Source organism: Epinephelus fuscoguttatus, linkage group LG8, assembly GCF_011397635.1.
Source record: "Epinephelus fuscoguttatus linkage group LG8, E.fuscoguttatus.final_Chr_v1".
Taxonomy (NCBI): Eukaryota; Metazoa; Chordata; class Actinopteri; order Perciformes; family Serranidae; genus Epinephelus; species Epinephelus fuscoguttatus.
In genome coordinates, this window is record NC_064759.1 from 39,375,987 (window position 1) to 39,403,251 (window position 27,265).

Sequence of the window (27,265 nt, forward strand, 5' to 3'; positions counted from 1 at the left end):
TAATGACCAATAGAATCAGTAGCCAGGGGTACAAAGTAAGACACAAGTTGTTATAAAACAGTTTTTATGCACCTTGGGTTGGACAATTTAGTGTTCCAACTGCCAGTCCCTAAAAACTGTCCATGTAGTAAATGTAAAATGAAGAGGAGTTTTACTTCCAGGACCCTGCGCTCTGTAATAACTTCTTCTTGGCAGCTCTATGGGAGAGGGAATGGCCGGTTGAGGGAACACAGACACTTTATTAGTGACTCAGTTGCTCATCAGAATTGAACACCTGTAATATACTGAATATATTGATGTTATGAAACACTTTCATCACTTTTGGGGCAGGAAACTTCTTTCTTGAATGCTGACAGTAATGACTGACAGAGCCAGTCACTGGCACCTGTGTGTGTGGAGGTTTGAAATGTCTGAGTACGTAAAGCTTTGCATCAGAACTTGGCAGTGCTCGAAATAAGCAGTTAGCACAAATTGAGATGACCAGGGGTGAGGCACATCCAGCACATCATCATGATCAGAGGACCAGGAATGGAAATCCACAACTGGCATATTAAATCAGGCATTTACGTTAAGCCTTTTTGTATTACGAGCAGATAACAGTGAAATCCTAAATAAACAGAGAGGACTCTCAGTTCTTTCAGGTCATCAAACCAGTCATTTGTGAAGAGAATCAGACATCATGTGTAACATGAAATATCCACCAATGGCTATGTGTTGGCCCCATCTCCCCTGTCCCCAGATTCACACACAGGTAAACCCTCAAAACACACACACACAACCGGTTGGACTGTAGCCCTGAGAGAGAGATTGTGCGAGAACACTGTGACTCACTGTTTGCGTGACTGTGCGTGTTTGTGTGCGCACACGCATCTGTGCGAGTCTGTGTGTAGGTGCATTTGTATCTGTTTGTGTATGTTACAGCGTGTTAATTTGACTTTGCAGTCAGATGACAGTGCCACTGTACAATATGACGCTCAAATGTGCCAAGTGCGGAGTTATCTCTTCGGCTGACGTTTCCACCACAGCTACCAGTAACGCCATGTTAGTCCCGCTAATTATTTTTCCTTAACTCTTCTTACCTCTGTTCTCTCCTCTACTGTACGCCTCCCTTCTTCTCCTTCACTTGATTGGTTCTCTTTCCTTTATCCCTCTGTCTTTTTTTCTTCTCCCTGATGCCCTGGCAGGCAGGTTCTCTGAATATGAAAGGCTCCTGAAGCTTCTGTGCTCAGCAATCTGTGTTAACTGTATCTATGTTAATGATTATGCATATGTGAGTAATGATTGAATGAGAGTTTGTGTGTGTATGTGTGTGTGTTTGTCCTTTTAGAGTCAAGATGAAATGAAAAATGCCTTTTAACCCTTTTAGATCAAATCCTCAGCCATATTGAACACCTATTTAACACTATATGCCAAAAAAAATTTTAATTTTTAATTTATTTGTATTTTTATCAGGGGTCCTGGGGGTTCTTAAAGATTCCTAAAAGGCATTGAATTCATTAATATAAAAATAAAGCTTTAATCAGCATTAAAAAGTCTTTAATCAACCTTTCAAAGAATGGTACATCAGAAGTAGGATTTTATGAATTTTTATTTTTTTGCAATGTAAAATCTCAAAATAACTGGTAACATCATTTTTTTAACTTCCCTTACCAAGTGCCTCTCACAATAACATCAGATCAGAATAGTGGGGAACCAACAACACACATTTTTATTCTCCGTGGAGCAGAGGATCCACTGTTCACTGGCAGGCTGTTCTCATGAACTGTTTGTACGTTTTCCTACAAAAATTAATGCTCCTAAATTTGTACATGTTCCGCATAATTATGAGCCAGTAATTTGTGCATAACCCACATATTTTGGAAGGCTGCGAGCATGTCAAATGCGCTGATGGGAGTAAACAAGGAAGCAGCCCCGAGCAGTCTCGAAAGGAGGCAGGTTGGGATGGTGGTTGGGTCACAAAAACACAGGACTTTCCCCCGGTACTTTCCTTAGAAGATGTTCAGATGTATGTGAGCTTTGAGTCATTTTAAGGTACGTCGTCGCCATGTTTCTTTTCCGAAACCTAACCACAGGAACTTCACTCACCTAAACCTAACCCCTGTAACCTTATGTTAATTACATACACTTATGTTAAGGACATAATGTCATTCGTGGGGTGCTAATTTGTACGATATCATACAAACCATTCTGTAAGGATACGTTGACCCTGCATGATACAGGAAAATTGCACATTCAACAAAAACTGGCTGTTAAAGCAACATTTTGCAGCATTGCTAAAACCAGTACAAGGCAATGCATACAAGCCTCTGTGTATTTTGTGCAAAAAGTTTTTCAAACTTGGCATGATGGAAATCAAAGCAGTGGAATCCCACATGCAGATTGAGAAACACAAAATTACTAAGAAAACCCATCAATAACGTCAGGTATTTCCTAGTTCTGTTCTACCCTCGTCTCTGCCAGGCCTCTACTCTCATCTCCAACACCAGTACAAGGGTCAGCGGCAACAGATCTCTGAACATTTGGCTGTACACCTACACAAAAAGCAGACATACTGTGGTGTCAGAACATGGTGACAAAACACCAATTGCACAAGTTAAATGAGGGCATAAGAGACCTTTTTTGCATATTGTTCCCTGACTCAGAAATAGGTGGTAGGTGGTATTTTGTCTTTCCTTCTGTTTTGGTTATTGTAAAATTTGCTCTAAATTTCATTCCGATTGTCCTAAAAAGTATATCAAAATCAAATCATGTTTTCTTCCTGTAAAACGAAGTATGACTTCTGCTTAGCTAGTCCCAAACAGTATCAACCAATAATATCATGACATGCACGCATCAATCAATCTGCAACTTTTAGCCAATACAGAGCTATTTAGCTAGCTAGCAACAGTATGGCACATCAGTGTGTCTTTGTTTCCCCAAAATACCATGGTTACGGGCCCACTGGCTAGAATTTTTTCAGTTTGAGGAGAGCGATATCTGTGACAGCCCCAGATTATGTGCAAGGCTTTGTACAGTGGCCTGCTTCAGCAGCTAACATTACCTGGAGCATACGATGGAGTCACCCCACTTGACGGGTACTTTCTAAACCATTTCTGCTACTATCCACTATGTGTACACTTTTGGGACCCCACTGATATAACACCCCCACTTTAAGACAGTCAAATCAAACTCATCCCAACGTTGTATGCCTATCTTGTTTCACTAAGAAATTCGTCACAATACTGAAGCTAGACACTGTTGTTATCCTGTTTTATCAGGAATTTAACAGATGGTCAGAAAGCTGCTCAGAAAAATGTTAAGGAGGCCATGGCTATGTATACAGAGGAAAGCAATACACTGCTTTGTCTCAGTTTATGTATGTGTCGTGCTGAGATCTGTGAGTGCCCTAGCTATATGGATCATTTCCATTATCAACCCAGGCCTTTAGTTCCTACTTTTTCGCTGTTGTGCTAATAGAATCTGATCATGACTCTAGAAGTTCACTGTGGAGTTATCCACCTCCTATTTGCAGGGAGTGTTGCTCTCTGCTATGATCCACAAATACAACCTCTAAATAGCTTCTCTATGTTTTAAATAGCTGTGACTGAGCAATTAATACACATCATTTCACTTCATAGTCTGTAACGTGACATTGCTGACACACTTCACACACATCAGACACATTTATTTTTCTGGCTAGTGGTTGTGACTACTGCAAGGAGTAAAATATGTTAAATAAAATATGTGTAAAAATTGGAATCACCCACATAGCACTACAGCAGGTATTTCACACTAAGGTCGAGCAAAATAACAGTACATATCCCCATTCTGTCACGTTTAGTCCCAATCCTGTTTCACGCTTATATGTATCTAGTACATTTACAAAATCACTTTCTATATGATATGGGTGGATTTAAATACAATAGGCAACAGTTTTAAATGTTCAAATAATAATCTTGATTCTGATTCCATCGTGGTTTTACAACCGCATATCAGCCTTTATTTTAAATACAAGATTTATTTGGTATTGTATCAATTTATTTTTTCTGTCTGGCTCAGCCATGTCACTGGATCACCTCCTACATGTTATCACTCTCATTTAATACTTGTGCTGACATTGTCCATTAATTTGTAATGGCAGGTGAAAATAGTGGAGTCAGCAAACATTACAGCTAATTACTGTGAAGAGGCTGACAGTCTGCAGTTTGTATTCACTGTAAATACCACAAACATTAGTATAGTTACTTCACCCTGGTGTTTATGGCATATTGATTACTATATAGGCATTACCAGGTGAACAAATGTGTTGTAATGGATTTTTGGGTTAACTTCATGTTTCCTGTCCCCAGTGGATTGAACTGTAGAACCAATGTAATCTCACAGAAATAATTCAAATGACCATGACCTTTGAACACCGCATTACATGGTGGTGGCCATATTGGGTTCAATAACATGGTGGCAGCATGGTTGGACTGAGGCATCAAAATGATGTGGTTCGGTTGAGAAAAAGATTGGGAATTCAGTTAAAATAAATAACTGTTACATACAGGTCTCACTTCAAAATAATCGAAAAACCAGCACTTGGTCAGTGACTTCCAGTGTCAGACAGCAATGAAAAAAGCTGTCCTTTTACGTCGGCATGACACTTAGCTGGTAGCCGTTATTGTTTAATGGCGACTTCCACATGGACTGTTGCCCAAACTAAAACTAAAAGTGGTCTCCCGGCTTAAAGTCCAGTGTTTGTTTGACCCATCCACCACCTTGATCTCCGACTTCCTCCTTATATGGACTTTCTCGCTCTTCATACTTACTATGAGGTCATAACAATAACCATTGTTCATTGTGTGATGAATGGAACCAGGGAATTTGGACTTTGTATTGGCACTGTTTTCATGGTGCCAGCATATAATTTTTAATTCCACATGTTTCTCTGACACCAGGTTGTGGAGAACAACACTCCCTCCAAATGGAGAAGTTTGTAGGTCTACATTTTAAATTGTTTTGCTCATCAACATTGAATATGGAGAACAAACTGAAAATAACTTGGATTAGCTTTTAGGTAGGATTCAGCTATTCTGCACTTTAAAGGCAGCGCTGATTTGCTGTGCCAGTTTTTTAGTATTTATAACTCTGACTAATTTCTTAACAAAACTATTGTTGAGTATGTCCTCCAGAGTGTTACTGTTGGCGGGCTGGAAAAGCCTCCTAAATAGGATTCACATAATTATACATCCAATTTCCAATGAGCTCAAGAAGAATAATGGCAAACACTATCAAACCTATTTACTGTGTTGGTCTACCCAGCCTTTTTTTTTTACCTTTATTTCATTCATGGTGTTCCATCTGTTGGACTGTGTTATTTTACTTTGATAGATTTTGGAATACCCTTTTGAATGCACACCACATTATGACCTTAAAAAATGTGATGCGTTGATAGGATTTGAATAAGAAGCCTAATAGCCACCACAAAATGTTGGGATTGTACGTTTCTGAAAACCATAAACACGTCAAACTTGCATGTGCCAAACATATAACATCAGTGTTTCTAAAGTGACGTAGTATATGAGCTGACTTTGTCATCAGGTGGATGGCGTGTCCAAGGTGAGACACCCGCCAAGCTGCAGACCACTGTTCAAGACCAACAAACACATATCTTGTGTTTAAGCGACCGGTCACTGGTTTTCCAGTGGGATCAGGGCCATGAAAAGCATTTCTTCTTTACCCAGACTTTGTTGCATTTTCTGCTGGGATATTTTAACAAATGCAGTTGTTTTTAGAGAGACATCACTGCTTTTCCAGCGGGGATTGTGACCCCAACACTTGGTATTTTAAGCCAAAACATGATCTTTTCCTAACCATAACCAAGTGGTTTTTGTGCTTAAATCTAACCACATATTAACCACAGCATTGTTCAAAAGTATAGTTTCAACACTGACCACATAACAACGTGCAAATGTAACATATCCATGGATTGCAGAAATGTGCAATGCTAACATTTTATCTAGCAGTTGGGTTGGAATAAGACAGTCTGACAAATAGACAGTAATTTATTAATGAAAATGTCTTCAAAATCATAAAAGTGTGAGTGGTTGGTCTCAAAGGGTTTTTTTAATGAACAACTAGAATATCTTATCAGCAGTAACATCATTATGATAGTAAATAATTTTTTAAAAAAAAAAGTTTTTTATCCCATTGAATCTCATCTATTAGTGCATGATTTGTGGTGATTTTTGCATCGTAGCTTAATCAGTAATCTCTTGCAGGGAACATTTGCTCACCCGCCTCACACACTAGTGATGATCTGTATTTGGATATTGAAATAGTTTATGTCAGAGAAATGTGTTTTCTGACATTTTAATGCAGTGTATGAGCTGTGTGTCCTTTCAGTTTATTGAAGACTACAACACCAGCAGTAAACTGTAGTGTTAAACCTGCTACAACAATGTAACTCAGATCACTTCAGCTTTGCAGGCTTTTTCTTTGGAGCTAGGCTTCTGAAAGTGAAACTCATAATCCACATTTTAAATATTAAAAAGCATTCAAGCAGCTGAAGGGCCAAAACCCTTCTCTTTCTGGCCTTTTATTGTGAAACACCTACATGAAGTGTTATTTACAGCAGCTTAACACTGATCAGATACTGAAAAAAAATAGGATATATCCAAAATTGGAAATAGTGAGAGAGAGTATTTTGTTCAAAAGAGCAACTCAGAGCAGCAGATTGGTTAGTATGATGCGACTACTTATAGTTGTAATTAGTGCTGTGGAAGTGTATATAATGCTAAACATATGGTGTGAGATGTTATATAAAACTTGAATGCAGCACTTTTCCTTTAATGACTTTAAGTACCCTTTCCACTTCTCGAACTAAAAATAAATGTTTGGACATGAATAGCTTTAGTAAGAGAATCTGAGTGAAAGATCATTTCATGACACTCACACTGTGAGTGGTAATTGTTCTTGTTCATTACTGACGTGCCCATTACAACAAGTAGAATGAGTCAGAGAGAAAAACAAGGACAGCAAAGTGGGAGCAAAACTACGGACGTGGGAATGACACTTCTTTAGTCTTCTTTCTCTCTCTGTCTCTCTGTCCTCTGCTCTGCCTCCTCTGTTTGTCTTTGCATTCTGTTTCAGCCTCATTACACTTGTTTTTCCCCACTGCTCACCCTCAATCCTCCTTCTCTTTCCTGTGGCACTAGATCCTCTATGGTTTGACTGAACCATCTTAAACATACATGCATGTAATATATGTGAACTATGAACATATATATCTGCAGATAATGGATGTATGTTTTTGTTTGTGATAGTAACATAATTATTTGTTGTGATGTTATGTATTTATGCATGGTAGAGTTGAAGGCTGCTAACACTATGCTAACAGCGTGGGCAGTTATCAAGGGCAAGCAGGAGATTGCTTTAAGATTGTGTTAGGCATTACATTCTTTACATTTTTTATTGTACCAGAGAAAAGAAATCCAGTTAATTTATTGGAAATTTTTGTAAAGAAGCTTGCCTTAATAGATTTTTAAATTTTAGCTAACGAAACATATGAAAGGTCTTATAGCGTAACTGTCAGACAATATTGTAGGCCTGCCCTCTATGTCATGTTGACAAAGGATTACTTGTGCTGTCCTTGACTGCGGTTCCCCTCCCGTCCTGCAGGGCGTCACTGTGGAGTTCCTGTGTGGTTTTGCCCCTCCTGGCCCTCACATGGATGTCAGCCGTCCTCGCAATCACAGACCGGCGCTCTGCGCTCTTCCAGATCCTCTTTGCTGTCTTTGATTCACTGGAAGGCTTCGTCATTGTCATGGTGCACTGCATCCTGCGCAGAGAGGTACCTCACATGACCACTGACTTTACTTGTTCCTGGTTTTGTTTAGGGCTATAAATGATGAATAGCAGCTCCCATTGAGATTCTCTGTATACTGATATGGAATTCAGTTAAAGCTTCCACATAAAAGCTAGTACAGTACTGATCAATCCTGGCACCCATCGGCTATCGGTCTAATGACAGTAAGCCCTTGGGAGGTCGTGGCTAGGTGGTAACCCTAGATTTCCAAAATCCCAAAATCTTCTTGTCTTGCTGTTTTATGGTCATTTAAGGTCATTGACAGATAATAGTTTGGGTTAAAACGATGAAACATGAAATCTCCTGGGAGTTTTCGCGAATCTTGGGTGTAGCCAGTGGATATACAGGCCAAGACTTCCTCTTCCATGCTGAACTGTCATCAGACAATAGTCGATAGGTTCCAAGATTGCATTTCAGCCAGTTTGTTTTACCTCTCCACACATACTGTTTACCTGCCAATCAAACATGACTGGTCAGTTCTACTCGGACTACAAATAGGTTACAGACGAAGACCGAAACACTTCCAATGCCAAAATCTGTGTCTCGTTGCCCACAGATTCTGCATACATATGCAGAGATGTGTTTCTAGAGATTAAGTATCAAACAGTTACACAATATATATCCTGGTAGGGGACATATTCAAATTTTTTACCAGCGGGTATGTTGGTTGGTCCATGCATTTGATCAACACTCTGGTCCAAGGATTTTGGTGACCCCCAGACTTTTCATTTAGAACTGCCATCAACCCACATAACCCCTTGATCAATGGTCATAATGTTCCATGGTCCATGGTGAGCACCATGACCTCAAAATACGGAGTCCTTACGAAGTGTTTTATTGTATGTTTGTTTTGGGTTGAACTCCTGACCTTTTAGTAAACTTTTTTGTCAATATTGTCATTGGGTGTTAGGTCTGGAACTGCTGCATAGACAGTGAATAGTGAAAATGTTCTAGATCAGTGGTTCCCAACTTGTCCAGCCAGGTGGTCCAGATTTTTCCTTGGTCATTAGTTAGAGGTCCACACAGTTTAATACATTCAGTATCAGACTTGCATTTGGCCATGTCATCAAGCTAGTTTGCTGTCTCCGTCAAGTAGTTGTCCATTTGTCACTCTACAGCAGGAAACAGCACTTTAAAATAAAAGCTTTGTGCTGGAAATTCACTGAATTTAAAGATAATGTTGTTTTTTTGTTTTTTTTTAATTTATTTATTTTTTTTAACTTGACACATTCGCAAGTCACTTGCACTCCGTTCAGAATGGACCCGCAACCCACTTTTGTACCACGACCCACCAGCTGGGAACCACTGTTCTAGATGATACTGAGAGCACCCAGGGAAATGTACTGAATATATGGGGACATTTTCTGTTCCAGAGCTGAGAACACTACAATAGAATAAATCATTTGGGCGTACAAAAGACAACAAATGCGTGGGTCCACGAAATCAGGCTCCCATTCACTGTCCAGATGCCCCTGAGCCAGTAAGATGGTGACGTCTGCTCTCATGTTTTTCTACAGGTTCAGGAGGCAGTAAAGTGCCGTGTGGTGGACCGCCAGGAAGATGCTAATGGAGATTCAGGAGGATCTTTCCAGAATGGTCATGCCCAGCTTATGGTATGAATATGCATGTTGTTATTTTCACCTCCGAGGATTTATTATTCAATATGGCATGTTGTGTACACTGAATACAATATTTATTGTTTTCTGTCCTCAGACTGACTTTGAGAAAGACGTGGATATGGCTTGCCGATCAGGTAAGCTCCAGGTTGAGCCTGTTTGATTTTGTGTTTACGTGTGCGTTTGACTTGACTTTGGGGACTACTGTTCAGAAGCTACAGATGTCTCTTTGTGCCTCCTCTCTGAATTTTGACTGCTTCAAATTCCTCAGCGTTGTCAGAACAGATGTGAGGCGTGTTCCCCCTCAGTTCTGCACTTGTGTCTTACAATCAACATCACAGTAGCCTCCCTTCGCCAAGGAGCTGTTATGACAAGAAATACAGCACATTACTGCTGCATAAGGCAGTTTAGCCCGGGCTGATGGGAGTGGGACGAACGTGTGCTGAGCAGTTATATGCAGATAAATAGGGCTGTCTGAGTCTCTCCTACACTGCCGCTGTATAATTAAGTCCCTCCCGACAGTGCCGCATCAGATACTGGCTCTGCTCTGATATCCGCTGGGAGTGAAAAACTGATTATCTCTTGAGACAGGATATCAAGAAAAGCATCTGGAGCAGAAAAGCTATTGAGACACAGACAGGCCTGATCGAGAAAAGACAGAAAAGAACAGAGAGGGATGGTTGGGTTTTTTTTTTGTTTTGTTTTTTTTTGGTATATGTCAAGTAGGAAGGAGGAGCACAGAGAGCGATTGTAAGATATTTACTGTTGTGGAGAGAATGTTGTCTGATGTTGTTTACCAGCCTGGACACAGCTTGGGATATGCATGCTGCCATGAGCCAGCAGTTGTTATAGTGAAATGAGGTTGGGTCACGCAGTCAAGGCAAACCCACTGTCAGCTATGCACTCTAGTAGAGATATTTTAACAAGGACTTTCTAGATTTTTTTTTTTTTTTTTTGGGCTTTTTGCCTTTAATATACAGGACGGTGTGAAATGGTGGAGACAGAGAGAGTGGGGGGACGACATGCAGCAAAGGGTTGCAAGCCGGAGTCGAACTCGCGACCGCTGCAGCGAGGCATCACCTCTATACATGGGGCGCCGGCAGTATCCACTAAGCTACCGACGCCCCATAGAATTTATTTTTTAGGGATATCTTGCTGTTGTCTCATTTGTCAGCGTTTGACCGGTTTGAGTGTTTGAAGGGTGGTAAACAGTTTTGGTTATTGTGGTCACAGTCGCTAAGTGGACTTGTCAGCGCTTGCTGACCAACAGTGACAATGGTTTTCATGTTGCCTCACAACATTCTTTATCATCTCTCAACTATAATGTCTACTTTTTTATCTGCAGATGTGCACCGAACAAAAAGTTAAATGTCACACTAATGCTTTTGCTCTCATTTTTCAGAGGTTTGAGTTAAAGATCTGAGATGGTCCTTAAGAGATACTTCTCTCAAAGTTTGCAAGCAAATTTGTTAAAATCTTTGTTAGTGAGCACTTTTTCACCTGTCCACCTGACAGGTGTGGCATATCAAGAGGCTCATTAAACAGCATCATTACTACACAGGTGTGCCTTGGGATGGTCACAGTAGAAGGCCACTCTAAAACATGCAGTTTGATCACACAACACAATGCCACAGATCTCCCAAGTTTTGAGGGAGAGTACCATCAGCATGCTGACCATAGGAATGTCCACAAGAGCTGTTGCCCGTGAACTGAATGTTTATTTAACTACCGTAAGCCCTCTCCGATGTTCCTTCCCTGAATTTGGCAGTACACCCAACCGACCTCACAACTGCAAGTCGGTTACAGTAATGAACTGCTGTCAGGTCAAGACCCTTTTGAGGACAACGAGCTGAGAAGGTTTTTGACAGTTTGTGCAGAAATTCTTTGGTTGTGTAAACCAATTGTTGCATCAGCTTTTCGGGTGGCTGATCTCAGATGAACTTGCAGGTGAAGATGCTGGATGTGGTGTGGTCTGCGGTTATGAGGCCGGTTGGATGTACTGCCAAATTGACAGAACAGTTTATGGTAGTGGAATAAACATTCAGGGGCAACAGCTCTGGTGACAAATCCTGCAGTCAACATGCCAGTGACACACTCCCTCAGAGCTTGTTACACCTGTGGCATTGTGATCAAACTGCACATTTTAGAGTGACCTTTTACTGTGACCATGCCAAGACACATCTGTGTAGTAATAATGCTGCTTACTCAACATCTTGATATGCCACATCTGTCAGGTGGATGGATTATCTTGCAATATTCTTTCTAACATGAATTTTACTAAATTTGCAACCAAGGTTTGAGAGAAATGTATCTGTTGAGAGTATTAAAAAAAGTCTCAGATGTTTGACCTAAACTTCTGAAGAATGGGAGAAAAAACAAGTGTTTAAATTTTCGTTCAGCATAAATGCAAATACCAGCACTATGTTGCCCCAGCTATGCATAAGTTCAAATATAACTTAGTTTAAATCTCATTATTTAACTTAGGTCAGAGGTTACATGCTACTAACATTTTGAGGGTTGCAGCAGCTGAAATAGCTCAAGCGTATGCTTAAGTGGTCAGTTACATATGCATATCCTCCATTCTACATTGACAAACAGATATATAGGGTTCAATAACTTTTTAATTAAAAACTACCAAGTTATAACAGTTTGCCAGTGTAGACTATTATTATGTGTTTGTTATGACGATACAGTTTCATCTGTTCAATAATAGCATACCGTTATCTTACGCTATGTTGTAGTTATTGGTTCCAACACTCAATGTCACTGGTGTTACTTTGCAGTAACTGTAGATTAAGGTTGTATAGTTGATACCTAATCATAATGCTTTGTCTTAATTTACATACTTTGTTGCTGTTATTAGGTGATTATGTTAGCTTTTTTTAGCTGTTAACCTCTTTGCTGTTGTGTACAGGAAGTGAAAACATCATTTTCTGCAACAGCATTTTGGTTGGTTTGGACTTAACGCCAGAGAAGCTTAGATGAACCTTACGTCTCTGTGGTACAACACTGACACAGCTTTACCATCAAACTAACTAGTTTCAATGTAAAGTTTAGTGTGGACTTGGAGAGGGAAAGTACATATAGCTGGTGCAACAGACCGCTGTATATCTTTTTCTTTCTTCTTGTGGAGGCCCAGAGCTCAAATTGTGAATTTATAATTATAAATAGAAGCCTATAGAGCTAGACAGTACCACTTAAACCAGAGTGGTAGTAGAGGGTTGCTTCAGAATCTGTCCAACCCAAGGCTGGATTATTGACTGAGGTAAGTTGTGTGAGAATTTGCATCACTTAATAACAGTATCAGCTAAATTGCTATGTCCATCATTACCTTGAAACCCACACTTGTGGAGAAGTTTTGCGTCAAAATCTTGTGTTACACAATGCATATTACTGAGTGCATTTGTATGCAATTTGTTTGTTGGATGACAACACATATGTGATATGAATAAATAATGAGCAGTGGATCCCCCAGATGGGTGAATCCAGCCATGGTCCAACTCTGCCTTTCTGTTGCTTCCAGGCACTGTGAAGCGCTCATCTCTCCAAGGGGAGGAGAAGGCTTCCTCTGGGACCCACACCCTTCAGAAGGGTTCTAACTTTAACACTATGCCGGCCAGCATGGCCAAGGTTCACCTCCAGAATGTGGCAGACTATACCAGCCACACTCTGACTCTGCGCAGGGAGAAGGGCCCCACCAAGGGAATCAGCACGGAGCTGCCAGGTGCCAAATCCATCTACATCTGCGATGGCGAGCTCTTCAAGCAGCTTGATGGAGAGCTGCCTCGAGGAAACGGGGAGGGCAGCAGCTCTGAGGGCACTGGCAAAGGCCCGGGGTACGTCATTCTACCGACCAACAACACAGGCACCCTGAAGCCGGCCAAGGGGAAAGAGGAGCAGACAGCCAAGTATAACATCAGCATTGAGCAGCTGCCTCAGACCAGGCTCATCCACCTGGCTAACCCCGCCAGCGGAGAGCCAGTGCCTGGCTTCGGGCTGAAGAGCCTGCCTGCTGACCAGATCAGTGTGTCATGCTCTGACAGAGACTCACCTGCACACAATCTGCAAAATATGCCCAGAGACTCCCAGGTGGCCAACAGCATGTGTGACGGAGGAGATTCCGGAAACTCTGGTGTGATGTCCAAGAGTGAGACTGTCTCCACACTGTCCATGAGCTCACTGGAGGTAAGACCACTGAACTAATCAGCATATTCTTGTAATAGCAATGCATTATCAGCCTCACACTTCATACTTCAAACAAGACATGCATGTTAAGTTGTGTTTTGTGCCAGTACTGCTTACCATAATTTCTCAAGAAGCAGGCCTTTGTTTGAAACTGCCTTTGTAGTGTTTTTCATAATATTTTAGGAAGAAGCATCCTCGTTCTCTGCTCTGCTTGTTGTAATATGATGTTAATGCTTTTTGCTTGTAGAGCAAATTCAACACTTTAACCTCATTTACTAGTTTTCTTGATAGATTTAGGATAATATGAATTACACAGCACTATTCCCATTAGAATAACAACAGAATCATGTCATAGTGACCTTTCTGCTGATCTCAGTTACTTATATATTTAGTTATTACTTATATATGTACTTATGTACTGTTCTAAGTTACTAATTCCACCCCTTCTAATTCAAACTTTATTATAGCCCTGCTAAACTTCCATTGAAGCAAATAAGAAATGAAAGTATTTTGATGTTAACACCAGTGAATACTTTCAGTAATAATGAAATTTAAAGGCTACTGAGTTCATAGCCTTGAAATGTTTTTTTTTTTTAAATTTGAATAGATTTTTTTCAGTGTTAACAAAGTCAAATCCAAAAATTTAAATTTCAGAATTTCCAAAACATGCTTTTCATTTTGAATTTTTGAATCTGAACTTGACCAGTCTTACATGACTGATGTTCTATTTGTTTTTGTTTTTTTCAACTTGAATTTTTATATCTTTTTTTTTTTTGCCAATTGAATTTGGGCAATTTAAATACATTTTTTGAAATACTGAAATTTAAATTTTTGGATCTGCATTTTTTTAATACTGACAAAAATATATTCAAATTCAGCTTGTGAAATTACATATTAAGAACTTTCATATTTTAGTAGTGATGAATTTAGAAAAAAAAATCCAGATACATGGTTTTCACAGTCAAGTATTTCAATATTATGAGTTCAGTGATGTTCACATTTCAAGATTAAATATTTAGTGTCTCTTAATTGCTTCCATAAACTTTTGTCAGTAAAACTTCACGATATGTGGACTACACGATATCAGCCTGATAACTGCCCAAAATCAGCTTTGGATGAAACAGTTGATGGGTTTATCCCTTGACATGTAGGCCTATCATAGTGGACAACAAGGAGAACTGCATCTAGGATGCCTCACAATGTCCCAGTAAAAAGACTAGCATATCAGAATTGTTTGCCTTCTGTCATTCAGTATGACAAATTCGATGACATTTACAATTTTGTCTCCAAAGGCCATGACATCACATAGGTCATGAAAGACAGCAAGTTGTGGTTGGTGTTAAATCAATGGTTAGTGTGTCATGTCTCTTATCAAAGTCATGGCAAGAAGTTATGATTCTCGAATTGCCTAATGCAACGCAGTGACCATCTTATCAGACAAAATATTGTAGAGTCTAAATCTGGCACACATTTAAACATTTTTAAAACTGGGCACCTCAGATCTACTTGCAAATCCCTCTCTGTGTGTCTAAACGCTCGCAGCTTGCCGGCAAAACAGCCCAACATTCGCTGAAAATCTGGCAGTGTAAAAGAGGCTATTTATTCAATATCATTCAAATGTTTGGATTAAATCAATTAAATTAGGGGATATATCAAGGAGAAATTAACAACATCAGCGACCAACATCATATGCTTTTCTGACTGTAGCATGTAACTACATGTAGCAGTTTACTTGCAGCCAGGGAATGACTGTGCATAGCAGAACTTTCTGACTGAAAAATCACGAAAAAATGCTTGTTAACACTATGAGACATGCTCCAGCAGGAATATGATCCAAAATCAGGGAGAAATTTACAACATCTGCAACCAAATCTACATATTTCCCTGACATTACATGTAGCAGTGTACATGCAGCCAGGAAACAACTGTGGATAGTGGCAGTTTCTACTGTGAAAAAACATCATGAAAAGCTTTTTAACGCATTTGGAAATGTTCCAGCAGGAGCATCATTTGAAATTAAGCAGAAATGAACAACATCAACCATCAAGATTGCAGGGCGTCGGTGACTTAGTGGATAGAGCAGGTGTCCCATGTATAAGGCTGTTGCCGCAGCGGCCTGGGTTTGACTCCAGCCTGTGGCCATTTGCTACATGTCACTCCCCCTCTCTCTCCCCCTTTCACGCTTGACTGTCCTATCAATTAAAGGCAAAAATGCCCTAAAATATCTTTTAAAAAACAATCAAGATTGCATGCTTCTAAACAAAACCTGGCATGTTTGTACAGGAGAGTAATCCGAAACTGTGGAGAAAATTACATCAACCAAGTCTGAATGCTTCCCTGACATTAGCTTGTAGCTACATGTAGCAGTGAAGGCTACATAGTGTAAATACTTAGGGTAGCATGCCTGAAGCAGGTGACTATATAAAGATATCCATCATGATCTGATGTTATCTTGTAGCTAAAGTAGAAAAAAACATTGGAAACATTGTACTCAGAATACTGAAGCCTGAGGTTTTTGCTCACAGGGATACTTTTTATATATGTCTCCCTCGTTATTTGAAACTTGGGCCACGTTTAATATTAACATCCAACATGGTAACATTATATATAGACCAGATAATAGGAAAAAAAAAACCCACAATAGGTCCCCTCTAAAGAGTTCTGTTTAAGTTGCTTGCTGATTGGATTAGTGCTGTGTAAAAGGACACACTAGTGAATGTACCATGAGAGCCACTGTGGTTCCCCCTCATTTTTTAAGGTTAATTAGCAAAGATAATTTATTTGTTCTTGTTCTTACTGGCTGTTTGAGAAATTATGGTAGTAACACTGTGGTGAACAATCCTTTCCTCTCATCATATGTCACTCTCTCAATGCAGGGATATTACAGTTAAACTCTAGATCAGCATTTCTGCTGTTTCTTTTCTTATCCATATATCAATGTGAATGTTGCCATATATCATGCCAGCTTATATTTTTGCATGGACTGCAGCCATTCATACAGAAAACTACAAGTGATATTGTATTTTTTTTTTTCTAGAATCATCTATGTGCCATGTATAGTGCCACAGGCTATGTTTGACCAACAGAGCATGAGCACACTCTCCATGGTGGGAAATGATTAACACAGATGGTCAACTAGGGAGCCACACATTAATAAACTTAATATTAATTCATAAAAATGAATGAAAGGATCATTAATTAGGTCTCCAAAGAGCAGCACTGTGCTCCATTTCTTGCATGCTTAGGTCACCCACTCTCTGATGCTAAAATTAAGGCTCATTTCATTCATAACAAACACTGCATCTCATGAAGTATCCCAGCATTTTCTGGCCCAATGTAAGGACAGCATCTTTAAAAAGGTTAGTTTTCACTCAGCTCGTAATGCAGACAGCAGTGTCAGGATGAGACGACACAGTGATCAGCGACACAGCGATCAGCGACACAGCGGTCTGGACATCTGCCTGCTGGTGTCTTTTCACTTCAGGGCAAAACACACTTCTATAATGCCGTGCGAGGCGGCAGCTGCCACGGCAACCAAGCAGCCTAAAGGTCAGGTTTTCCTTTACCACTCCGTGATGGAGGACTTAAAGGTCATTCGGTCACAATCTGTTAACTGCAAACTTGTGCCAACAGGGTCAGAATGACCAGCAGCAAACCTTGTTTCCTCCCTTATGACTCGCTGCTCTCCTCTGGGTCCCACAAACACGCATTTTTTGACTGGCTGATGTGGAGTTACACTATTAAGAAACACTTGAGCATTTGTCTGCTCACTAGGCACACAATATCAAGACACATCTTTAATCTCTCTGTCTCATCTCCCCCCCAGAGACGAAAATCACGCTATGCAGAGCTTGACTTTGAGGTAATTTTAGTCTCTTTGATTCCTACAGAGCTTTTTAGATATAGACCAAACAGCTGATGTCTCTTAGCTATTCAGACCTCTAGATGCTTGCATACATTTATCAGATTTATTCAAAGCTTGGGTGTGACTGTAGTGTTGAGAATCGAGACATTAAAATGTGAAGGAGGTAAAGTAGGATTGATGGTTAGCCTGTACTGTTTACCTTGTACGTAACGTGCAATGTCCCTGTGTAGAAGATTATGCATACCCGGAAACGCCACCAGGACATGTTTCAGGACCTGAACAGGAAGATTCACAGTGCAGACAAGGATAGAGAATCTCCACCTGTTGACGCCAAAGCTGCCAAAAGATGGAGTGTGTCCTCTGCCAGCAGCGACAAGACCAACATGAGTGTAAAGAGTTTAACTTTATTCTGTCCTGCCCCCACCCCTCCTCTCCTATATCTCATGTTGTTCTCCTTTTCTCTTATCATTAGCACAAATCACCACACTTGAGTGGAGTTGCCTGTTTAATTATTAGTGCAGCCATTTTAAAGATTGCATTTTTATCTGCTTACAATGTCAGTGCCAGCAGAAATTAGCTGTAAGGGCATCAAGGGGCGTAACTGTGGGTGAGCATACAAACTACGACTACAAACTTAGCCAAGTACATTTTGTCACTCCAAATGTGACAAGCATTTAAAGGTTCTCCTAAATTACACAACTTGTTAGAGCTTGTTTCAAGACAAGGCCTTAAAAAGGGCTGACAGTGATGGCTCAAGCTAAGTACAGGCTAAAGTTCTGCTACCCAACATGAAGGCCATATTGTTTAGGTTCGGCTTTTTCAAAATCCTTATTTCTATCACTGTGCCAATTCTGTATCTTTGCATGTCATTTGCTTCAAGGACATATGCACAAGAGACAGCGATAATTAAAGTATACTACAGGGTTGTCATGGCCATTGGTTAAAATTATTTAAACTTACCTTCTGTAAGGTGAATAGCTGTGAATAATACAATGCCCAATAACCTCAATGATCATTGCTATAGAGGTGACACCACTCAAGCAAATCAGAGCATTAAAGAATATCTAGCAAAGTTAATCACCTCACTGATGATTAAGTTTTATGCCCATCTAAGCCTTAAAAAGCTCTTATTGCCACTCTGCTAACATTGCCTTTTCAGGAATAACCAGGACTGTACACTATATAGGCCCTATCTTACATCCGATACAAAGCAGTGCACAGTGCAGCCCAACTGTCATTGTTGCTTTCAGATCAGTGCCGTTGTCATTTTCATGGCCAGCACCCACATTGTGTAAGAAGCAAATGTACTTGTGCCCATCTGTGGTCCCATGGGCGTGTAGGTCTTAAAATGAGGTGTGGTCACACACATTGTTGGTGTATTGCTATTCTGAGCCAGCAGAAAGCGAATACACTATTAACCAACAAGAACCTGATCCGAAGTCAGTATGCTGGAGTACTTTCCTGTAAAGGGCCTATTATTCAGATAGTTATATTCTTTAAAAAAGTGAACATAGCAGAGATCAGAGCAGAGCTGCAGAGCTGCTGTCCGACTCCCCATTAAGAGACGTTGTGCAAAAGTACGTACGAGGAGCAGTGCAACTTTATTGATTATTTTAGAAGCTACAAGTTTAGTTCTGTTTCCTCTGTCAAGTTTATAACTATATTTTTGCTGCATAAATGTCCCATGTTACTGCATCACTCTCAGCAGTAAACCACTCACTTCTCCAACTTGTTAAAGCTCATGTGACGTCTAGAACACTCCTTTAATTAGTTCAGGGACTAAATACAACCCCTTTGCCCCTTGCGCCCTACTTCGTGCCTATTTGCCATGCCCCATGTGCCATTTACTAAGAAAAATGGAGTTGGACACAACGGAAATGTACTTCCACCACGCACTTTAGATCATGTGTATAGATTTTTTAAATAGGGTCCATTATGATTATCTTTGTTGGGGGTTGGGTGTTCTTTCTAGCTAGCTAAATAATGACTTAAGCCGTTTCTTTTTACCCACTTAAAACTGGAAACGTGGGTCGGGCCCGGTTGGCTGGAAGTCTCTCAAAATCACCAACAGCAGGTACAAAAGGGAATCCATGTTGGCTTTGTAGCTGCAGTCATTCCATGGCAGCAGATGATATCCATTTCCTTCTGCTGCAACAGCCCCTCCCTGATCTCCATTTGTTTCACAGCTTTGGGGTCGGGTCTTCTCTCTCATAGTGCCAAGTCCAGCTTCACAGATCAAAGGTGCAGCTATCTGACACTGATAGTTTCAGAACCCACTCAGATTTTATGATAGCTTTGCAGAATCATACAGCATTAGCTTTTTTCCAGAGACAAAGAAAAGACATTCTGATCTATCATCAAGATGGTACAAGTGGAAGAGGCAGAGAGATCAACTTCTCCACTGTGGGTACAAGATGTGTTTTGAGGACGTGCCTCAGCCACAACCATATTTGCATCCCTTTCCTTATCAGTATGTCTAGCTAACTTTTTGTGCATATACCCACTTTAGATTAAATTAGCAAGTTTACATCCATTGTAAAGGGGTTATCAAAAAGGTTTTAAAGGAATATTTTGACATTTGGAAAAACATTTATGTGTGTATTCACTTTCTTGCTGAGAGTTAGCTGAGAACTCTTTTGTCAGTTTGTTAAGTTGGGAGCTGGAGCTAGGCGGTGGTTAGCTTATCCTAGCATAAAGGCTGGAACAGGGCAATGAGTTCTTAAACCAACTCATCAAATATCGCAGCTTTGTCAGTGCGGTTCACGTCTGCATATTACGCACCAGGTGTCCTCGCGCCGGTCCTGTAAAAAACTGACAACACCCGGAAGCATATCGTAGCACTGCTCAAGGTGGCATTTGCCATTGGTGTCTGAAGCCAAAATCACTGACCGAGCAGCAACATTTGACAAGTTCCGAATGAGAACGGGCTGAGCTCGTACCTTCCAGCAAAACCAAAAATTGTTGTTTTTACTTTTCTGTTTGTGTTGAGAATAAAGAAATGAGCTTTAGCCACAGCTGAAGTAGACATATTTTGTTTTACTTTAGACAGCGCCAGGCTAGCTTTTGCTCCCTGTTTTTCAGTCTTATGCTAAGCAAGGCTAATCAGTTCCAGCTCCTCACTTAAAGGCACAATTTTATCTGTAGTGCTGTTCATTAAGCTAGATTGTTTTGGTGTGAGTTGCTGAGTGTTGGAGATATCGACTATAGATATATCTCCATTCTCTTAAGTATAATGGAAACAGATGGCACACACTTGTGGAACTATTGTTTTACTGAACTACACCTGCCAACCATATCACCCTGCAGAGGGAAGCATGCCTCTGTTGCTAGCTCACCTAGCACCACTGAGCTAGCTAGTGTTACAGCTCAGCTGAGGAGAACACCATTGATGTTTTTATCTCGCTGTCTTACATGAGTAGATGCACCCTTCCTTTTGCACTCTGATACATGTTGGTGGGTGCAGTTCGGTGACTTGGCAACTCACACCAAAACAATATAGATCGATAAATAGCACTATAGGTTAGAGGAAAAATATGTATTTTTGATTTTGGGGTGAACTGTCCCTATTTTCTCCCCTAACTAAGCTTTTTTTTTTTTTGTTATGTCAAATTATTCCTTTAAGAAATGTAGGATATCACTGAGGCAGACAGATAAAAGGCAGTGTCCACCAAGAACTCACAATATAACTTCTGAAATACATCGCAGATTTTACCATCTCTGAGAAAACAAGCCTTTTCCCTCTGTCCTCTCCCCATCAGGACAAGCAGCAGACCCCGAGTAAGAGGGCGTGGGAGGGCATCAGGAAGCCCCACTCCCCCCCATCCTGGGTAAGGAAGGACCTGGAGACGGTGGCTGCCTCCCCTCTGGAGATGCAGACAGTAGAGTGGGAGAAGACCAGCGCCACCATCCCTCTGGTGGGCCAGGAGATCATGGACCTTCAGACGGAGGTGTGACCCAGCTTCTGGCATCACACCCACAACTTCCTTTTTTTCCCCAGTGCTCTCAGACAGACAAGCAGAACCCACCACACACACTGCCCTGCTCTGTATTTTTACTCAAAGGCTGGATAAGGCCCACTGCGAGAACGTGAGGGGGACGGAGGGCGAGGAGGAGAGAGAAGCGTCACAATATCAGAAAATTAATTCAATCAATTAAAGAGAGAACAGGAAAATAGCGTCTCTTTTAATGTTTCATTTTGATGTTTGACGGTGTTTTTGTCTGCAAAATACTGGTCATTTTCTTGTATATGGTCTCAGACACCACAGTGGCTCACATGGTCATACAGATTGCCATGTGCATCATATAGTCATGTAATAAATCACATAGCAAAGGTAATCATGCGATGTTTACCCCTGTATTAAATGAATACAATGTAATAATCATGATTATGTCTCCTTTTTTTTCTCTGTTGAGAGTATTGTTGCATCACTTTTCTGCTCTCTCTTTCTTCTGATGAACGCTGATGTAAACGGAGATGCCTCTGGACTTACTTTTTCTTCAACATCAATCTCAAAAGGGAAAACAAACAAGTGAGGCAGACTGCCAAACACACACACCCACGTGGCAGTCAATGCAGTTCTCTCCCCCCTTCAACTCACCCCAATCCTTCTGGCTCCACCACTTTATTCCCCCGTGATCCTGACAGGGCAAGGTCAGCCCTGCAGTGACAAGCGAAGGGGAGAGGGGGTAAAAAAAAAAAAAAAAAAAAAAAAGAAGTTTCCCAGAGCCAAAATGGCAAGTTGCCTTCTCATCGACGGACACCTCAGAGACGCCAGAGAGCAGGGCCGGTGGGCCTTGCGCCCTAATCGGCCCTCAACCTCAATGCCGCCCGCAGAGGGATAACATGGACGTCAGTGTCAGTGTCAGTGCGTCTGGAAGGAGCCACGTTCAACAAACACATGCTGTTTGAGTCAGTTTCTCAATGTACAAGCAGGCTTGGTACAGTGAATGCAAAATATGATGGTGTTTCACAGAGGGAAAAGGTACTTGTGTGTGTATGTGCGTGTGTGTGTGTGTGTTGAGTAGTTGCAGATGAGTAAATGACTAGATCTATAAATATATATGGTATGATGATTAAAGGTGATGATATATACAAGGCAGAGGTTATAGAGGGATGGTGGTTGCACACAGAGAAAGCACAAGGCTCATTTGGAGTCCTGATGTACAGCATTGTAATTATTTCAACAGAGTTCTACAGAATGGATTTTAGCCTATAAATATCTTTCTTACTGTGCTTGGGGATAGTTGTTATCATTATTATAAATATGAACATGATTATTCTGATACTGATCCTCCCATTCCCTCCTCGTCCTTTCAGGGTACTGGACTATACGAGTGTTCTGTATCGCAATGTAACAGTGTGTGTTTTGATATTACCGCCAATCATTCCCTTCAGATCTGTATTTGTCGAAACCCCCTGACCCACTGATCTGCGCCCCACCCTGCCACACACACCCCCGCCCACCCCACCCTCACTCCCCTTTTTAATTTACTGGGGTCGCCTCTTTGTTAATGTACAGTTTTCAGAGCACAAAATGAATGTGTCTTATTTCTAATAAAAGCATATCTATAATAATAAAGCAACACCAGTCCTCTTGTTTTCTCACATTTAATTACAGATAACACAGGATTCATCATGTTACACGCAGTGTGACCTTAGAGAGATGTATCTGTGCATAATGTAGTGTAACAACAGCATAAGAGGAGAAGAGACACTGTCAGCAGCCTAAAGTTTGCCAATATTAAATAACATTAGCCACCTGGTCATACCAGACTTACGAATTTAACTTTTACTTTAGGGGAATTGCAGAATGGTGTTATTTCATCTTTAAGTTGAAAAGACTTGCTTAAAAGAAATTGTTTGACTTGAGAATTATACGGAAGTGTACTGCTGCCACTACATTTATTAACCAGAGCACTCACCTATCATTTGCAGAGCACATCTTGTACTCAACTTCTGAATGATTCTCTGTTAAGGTCCGTATGGGGGGACGCTGAGATAAAGCTGTTTCTACACAACTCGTCCAGCTCACTTTGACAGATAATCGTAAAAATCCATCTTGGTGTAGGCCTACATTGCACATACTTGTGCCATATTACGTACCGCAGCCAACTGCTACATCTCCTAATGTCTCCACCAAAGCATTAAGTATAACTTAATCAAGTCGTGTAGATGAGTGATATTCCTCAATTTAGCCATTCTCCAACACCCTTTGTTTATTGAAAAATTAGTTTATCATTAAAACCATATATTATGTTATCACAGTATAACATGAAACGTTTCATGTTATAACAAGATAAATAGTATATTGCTATAACAAGAAAAGTTTGGTTTCTTGGAGTAACATGATTACGTTTGTACGATGTAATAACATGAAAATATCTTGTAACATGAATATATTTCATAATCTGAATATGAACCTTTTCACGTTATCTGATATTGAGTTTTTTTTTGGGGGGGGGGGGGGGGGGGGTGTCAGCGCTAGAGAAAGGTCCAGAAGCACGCATTATCATTCTGCTATAGGGAAAAAATGCTCTGGCTTGTTTTTATTTATTTAAATAAACCAAACCATTTAAACCAATCAAATTGTCTCAGACGGAACTAAGTCCAGGATGTTGCAACGGTGCTGTTGCAAATTAGTGTTGGGGGGGCTTGTTTAGATGGAACATTTGCACATGTGGAGGCGAGCACTGTTACTGACGGCTAATTTTCCACAAAAGTGAACGACAAAATAAGTAGGTCTAATAGACATATGTAGACTGTGTGATTCAACTTAAGTGATAAAAATATAATATATGCTTGGATGAAAAGTATCAGATACAGATAATGTACTTTTTATGTGTTTCATCCATGTAAAATGTGTCAATATATATCTTATCAATGAGGGTATATCTTAATATGGATAGCTGAGTTCAGTCTCTCATTCTTGTGATCAAAAATATCTGAAGCATAATCCCGAAATTGTTCTGTTACGAGTTTGCGAACAAATAATAAATATAGCAACTTCTCATCACCCTACATCAGTTTCAGACTTGAAATAACATATTCCGGTTAGGCCAAACCCATTTCCAATTACGACCACAACCACTTTAATTAAATCCCGCCTGTCCTGAGTGCAGATGTAGACACAGATATTTTAGTTTGTTAAACAGATACCAATATAGATAATGGTGTACTAGCTCATCCCATATAATTAGATAATTGATGCCCTAGAGGGGACGCCTCACTATACTTCAGCTCTGGAGGAGCTCATTTGGTCCGTTTAAACTACAGACAATTTGTTAGCTGTACGTGCCTCTTGTAGAACAATGTAACAATGATATCACAGAAGTTTAATTAAAGTGAAACACATCAGGACATTGGTGAAGACAATGCCACTGGTGCATGACACTGCAAGGTAAAAAGATGTTGCAAATAAATTACAACTGGCTGTGTCAGACACTGTATCAGCATCAGTAATGGGCTTTTCTTAGGTGTTGTTTTATATGTTGTAGATCTTTACAACAATTCACCCAAAAAAAACAAAGTAGTCATGCCTGATTTCACGATCAAAATCTTCATAGCTCGCCATTTTCAGCATGTGGTTTGCTCAGAGGCTGTTGTTTTCCGTTGTTAACACGCAAATAGCGAAAGGAGGGGAGAATGTTGGTCTAAATAGCCGGCCAATGGCAGTCTACATCTGGTGAGACTACTGTACACCTAGCTCTAGAGGGGGTCATCCCACCTCCCAGGGTCCTATGTTCCACACATCCTATTCCTCTTGATATAGACTTTGCAGTTTATATTGTAGCTGCAGGCCGTATGTGGCCCTATAAACTTCGCAGTTTATATCAAGTTCAAAGTCAAAAGAAAGAATGGATAAAGATGTGTCAAATGGAGTTTAATGGTAAAAATCTGTCCAGCCTCTGTGGAGATACTTATGTCTAGAGTCAAGAAAATTGTCTTGCCAGCAAATTTTAAGGTTGTGTGTGTAAAGGAGTATAACCTCAGCTGCCTATTGTTGGTGGTGGGTGATTTCAACGTAAGCTGTTGACCCAGAGAAACATACACTGAACTTTTTACCGAGGGAAAAACATTGCTGAGAACGTGAAACGCTTTGAAAGGTCTCCTTCAGTCATATAAAACAGATATGTTCCTGCTCTAGAGCCAGAAGGTGATTAACTTAACTTGCATAAAGAGTAGAAGCAGGAGGAACAGCTAGCCTTGCTCTGTCCAAAGTTCCAAAAATATCCTTACAAACACCTCTAAAGCTGACTAATTAACACCTTGTATCTCTTTTTTTATCAGTATGTTTCACAAATTAAAAGTTGTGGTTTTAGGGAGAATTGCGTGCTGAAACTATTTCTGTCCTGACACAGTGACTTCCTGTTGTCTTCTTGTCATAAGAGTTCCTGCAGGTACTTTTATCATGGTGAATTAGGCTGTTTCTGCCAGCTTCTAGTCTTTATTCAAAGTTAAGCTAATTGCCTCCTTGCTCCAGTTCCAAACACACACAAGACTCATATCAGTCTTCTCATCTTACTCTCAGGAAAATAGTGAATCGGCACATTCCAAAAAAATATTATATTATCGGCAACATTATGTAGTTGCGTTGTTTTACATATTTATTGAAAGGTTTCAATGAGAAGCCATTAATCTGAGTTCAGACTAAGACTTTTGGACCAAGTTCCACACAATTATACATTTATGTTTTACTGTTATCGTTCCACACTTTCAGTTAAAATCTTCAGGTCCAGATTTTACCAAAAGTTGGTTCAGCGAAAAGAACACTGTATTACTAAACAGCCACATCAGAAAACAATGATAAAAACAATTTGCAATGAGTAAAAATCTACACAGCAGCACTGCTCAACAAATAAATTATGACTTGACATCAGTAATTGTGTTACTGTCATAGTCATAAATTGTAATGGTCACAATTGACATAGTGATTCAAAATTAAAAGGGGTGTACTGTTGTTCTGAATCTGTCATTGGCCGTCATCCAAGCCTGTTTACAACACTGCTCTTTTCCAAGCAGCAACCTGCAGCACTGTAAAATGAGGCCAGTGCTGAAGTGCCAAAAACTGCAGGTCCTTGAATGGCTACTTGAGACATGTAAAAATGTCCAGCATTAGAAATAAATTTGTTTACAGTCTGGTACAAAAAATCTATACGGTCTCTATAGCTTATTTCCCCCTTCGTGACAACCATACAGAGAGTGACTTTTTATATTAGTCAGCCATTTGAATGTTATTAAGGCTTAAAGGGATAGTGCACCCAAAAATGAAAATTCAGCCATTATCTATTCACCCATATGCCGAGGGAGGCTCTGGTGAAGTTTTAGAGTCCTCACAACACTTACGGAGATCCGAGGGGGAGATGGGTAGCAACACAACTGCACACCTAATGGCTGACCCAGATTAAAACGTCCAAGAACACACACGCACATGTGAGCTTGGTGTACACAGAAGCAGTCAGAGCTACAGGCTACAGTGAGGCTAAACACAGAGTTCAAATGACGTTTTTCCAAACAACTTTTTATGTCGGGGCTTCAGGACACTTGGATCACTACGGACGAGCAGTATGGAGATACTTTGTGGTTTCAATTATGTGTTTTTGGATGTTTTAATCTGGGGCGCTGTCAGCCATTAGGTGTACAGTTGTGCTGCTACACACTCCCCCCTCGGAGTGTTGTGAGGACTCTAAAACTTCACCTGAGCCTCCCTCGGCATATGGGTGAGTAGATAATGGCTGAATTTTCATTTTTGGGTGCACTATCCCTTTAAAGTA

General features: G+C 40.4%; 1 protein-coding gene across 5 annotated transcripts in view; it reads left to right on the forward strand.

Annotated features, from left to right (window-relative positions):
* Positions 1–22,209, forward strand: part of adgrb1a (adhesion G protein-coupled receptor B1a) — a 255,606-nt gene extending 233,397 nt beyond the window's left edge. For 2 of the 5 annotated variants that reach the window (XM_049584031.1, XM_049584032.1), the window contains exons 25-32: positions 943–1,041; positions 7,642–7,813; positions 9,346–9,441; positions 9,542–9,581; positions 12,968–13,629; positions 17,456–17,491; positions 17,725–17,883; positions 21,253–22,209. In XM_049584031.1, the coding sequence (XP_049439988.1) occupies positions 943–1,041; positions 7,642–7,813; positions 9,346–9,441; positions 9,542–9,581; positions 12,968–13,629; positions 17,456–17,491; positions 17,725–17,883; positions 21,253–21,447 (1,459 nt within the window). In that variant the 3' untranslated portion in view covers positions 21,448–22,209. The remainder of the gene's footprint in view (positions 1–942; positions 1,042–7,641; positions 7,814–9,345; positions 9,442–9,541; positions 9,582–12,967; positions 13,630–17,455; positions 17,492–17,724; positions 17,884–21,252) is intronic. The other 3 variants (XM_049584034.1, XM_049584035.1, XM_049584036.1) reach the window with 2 other exon arrangements.
* Positions 22,210–27,265: the final 5,056 nt, after the last annotated feature.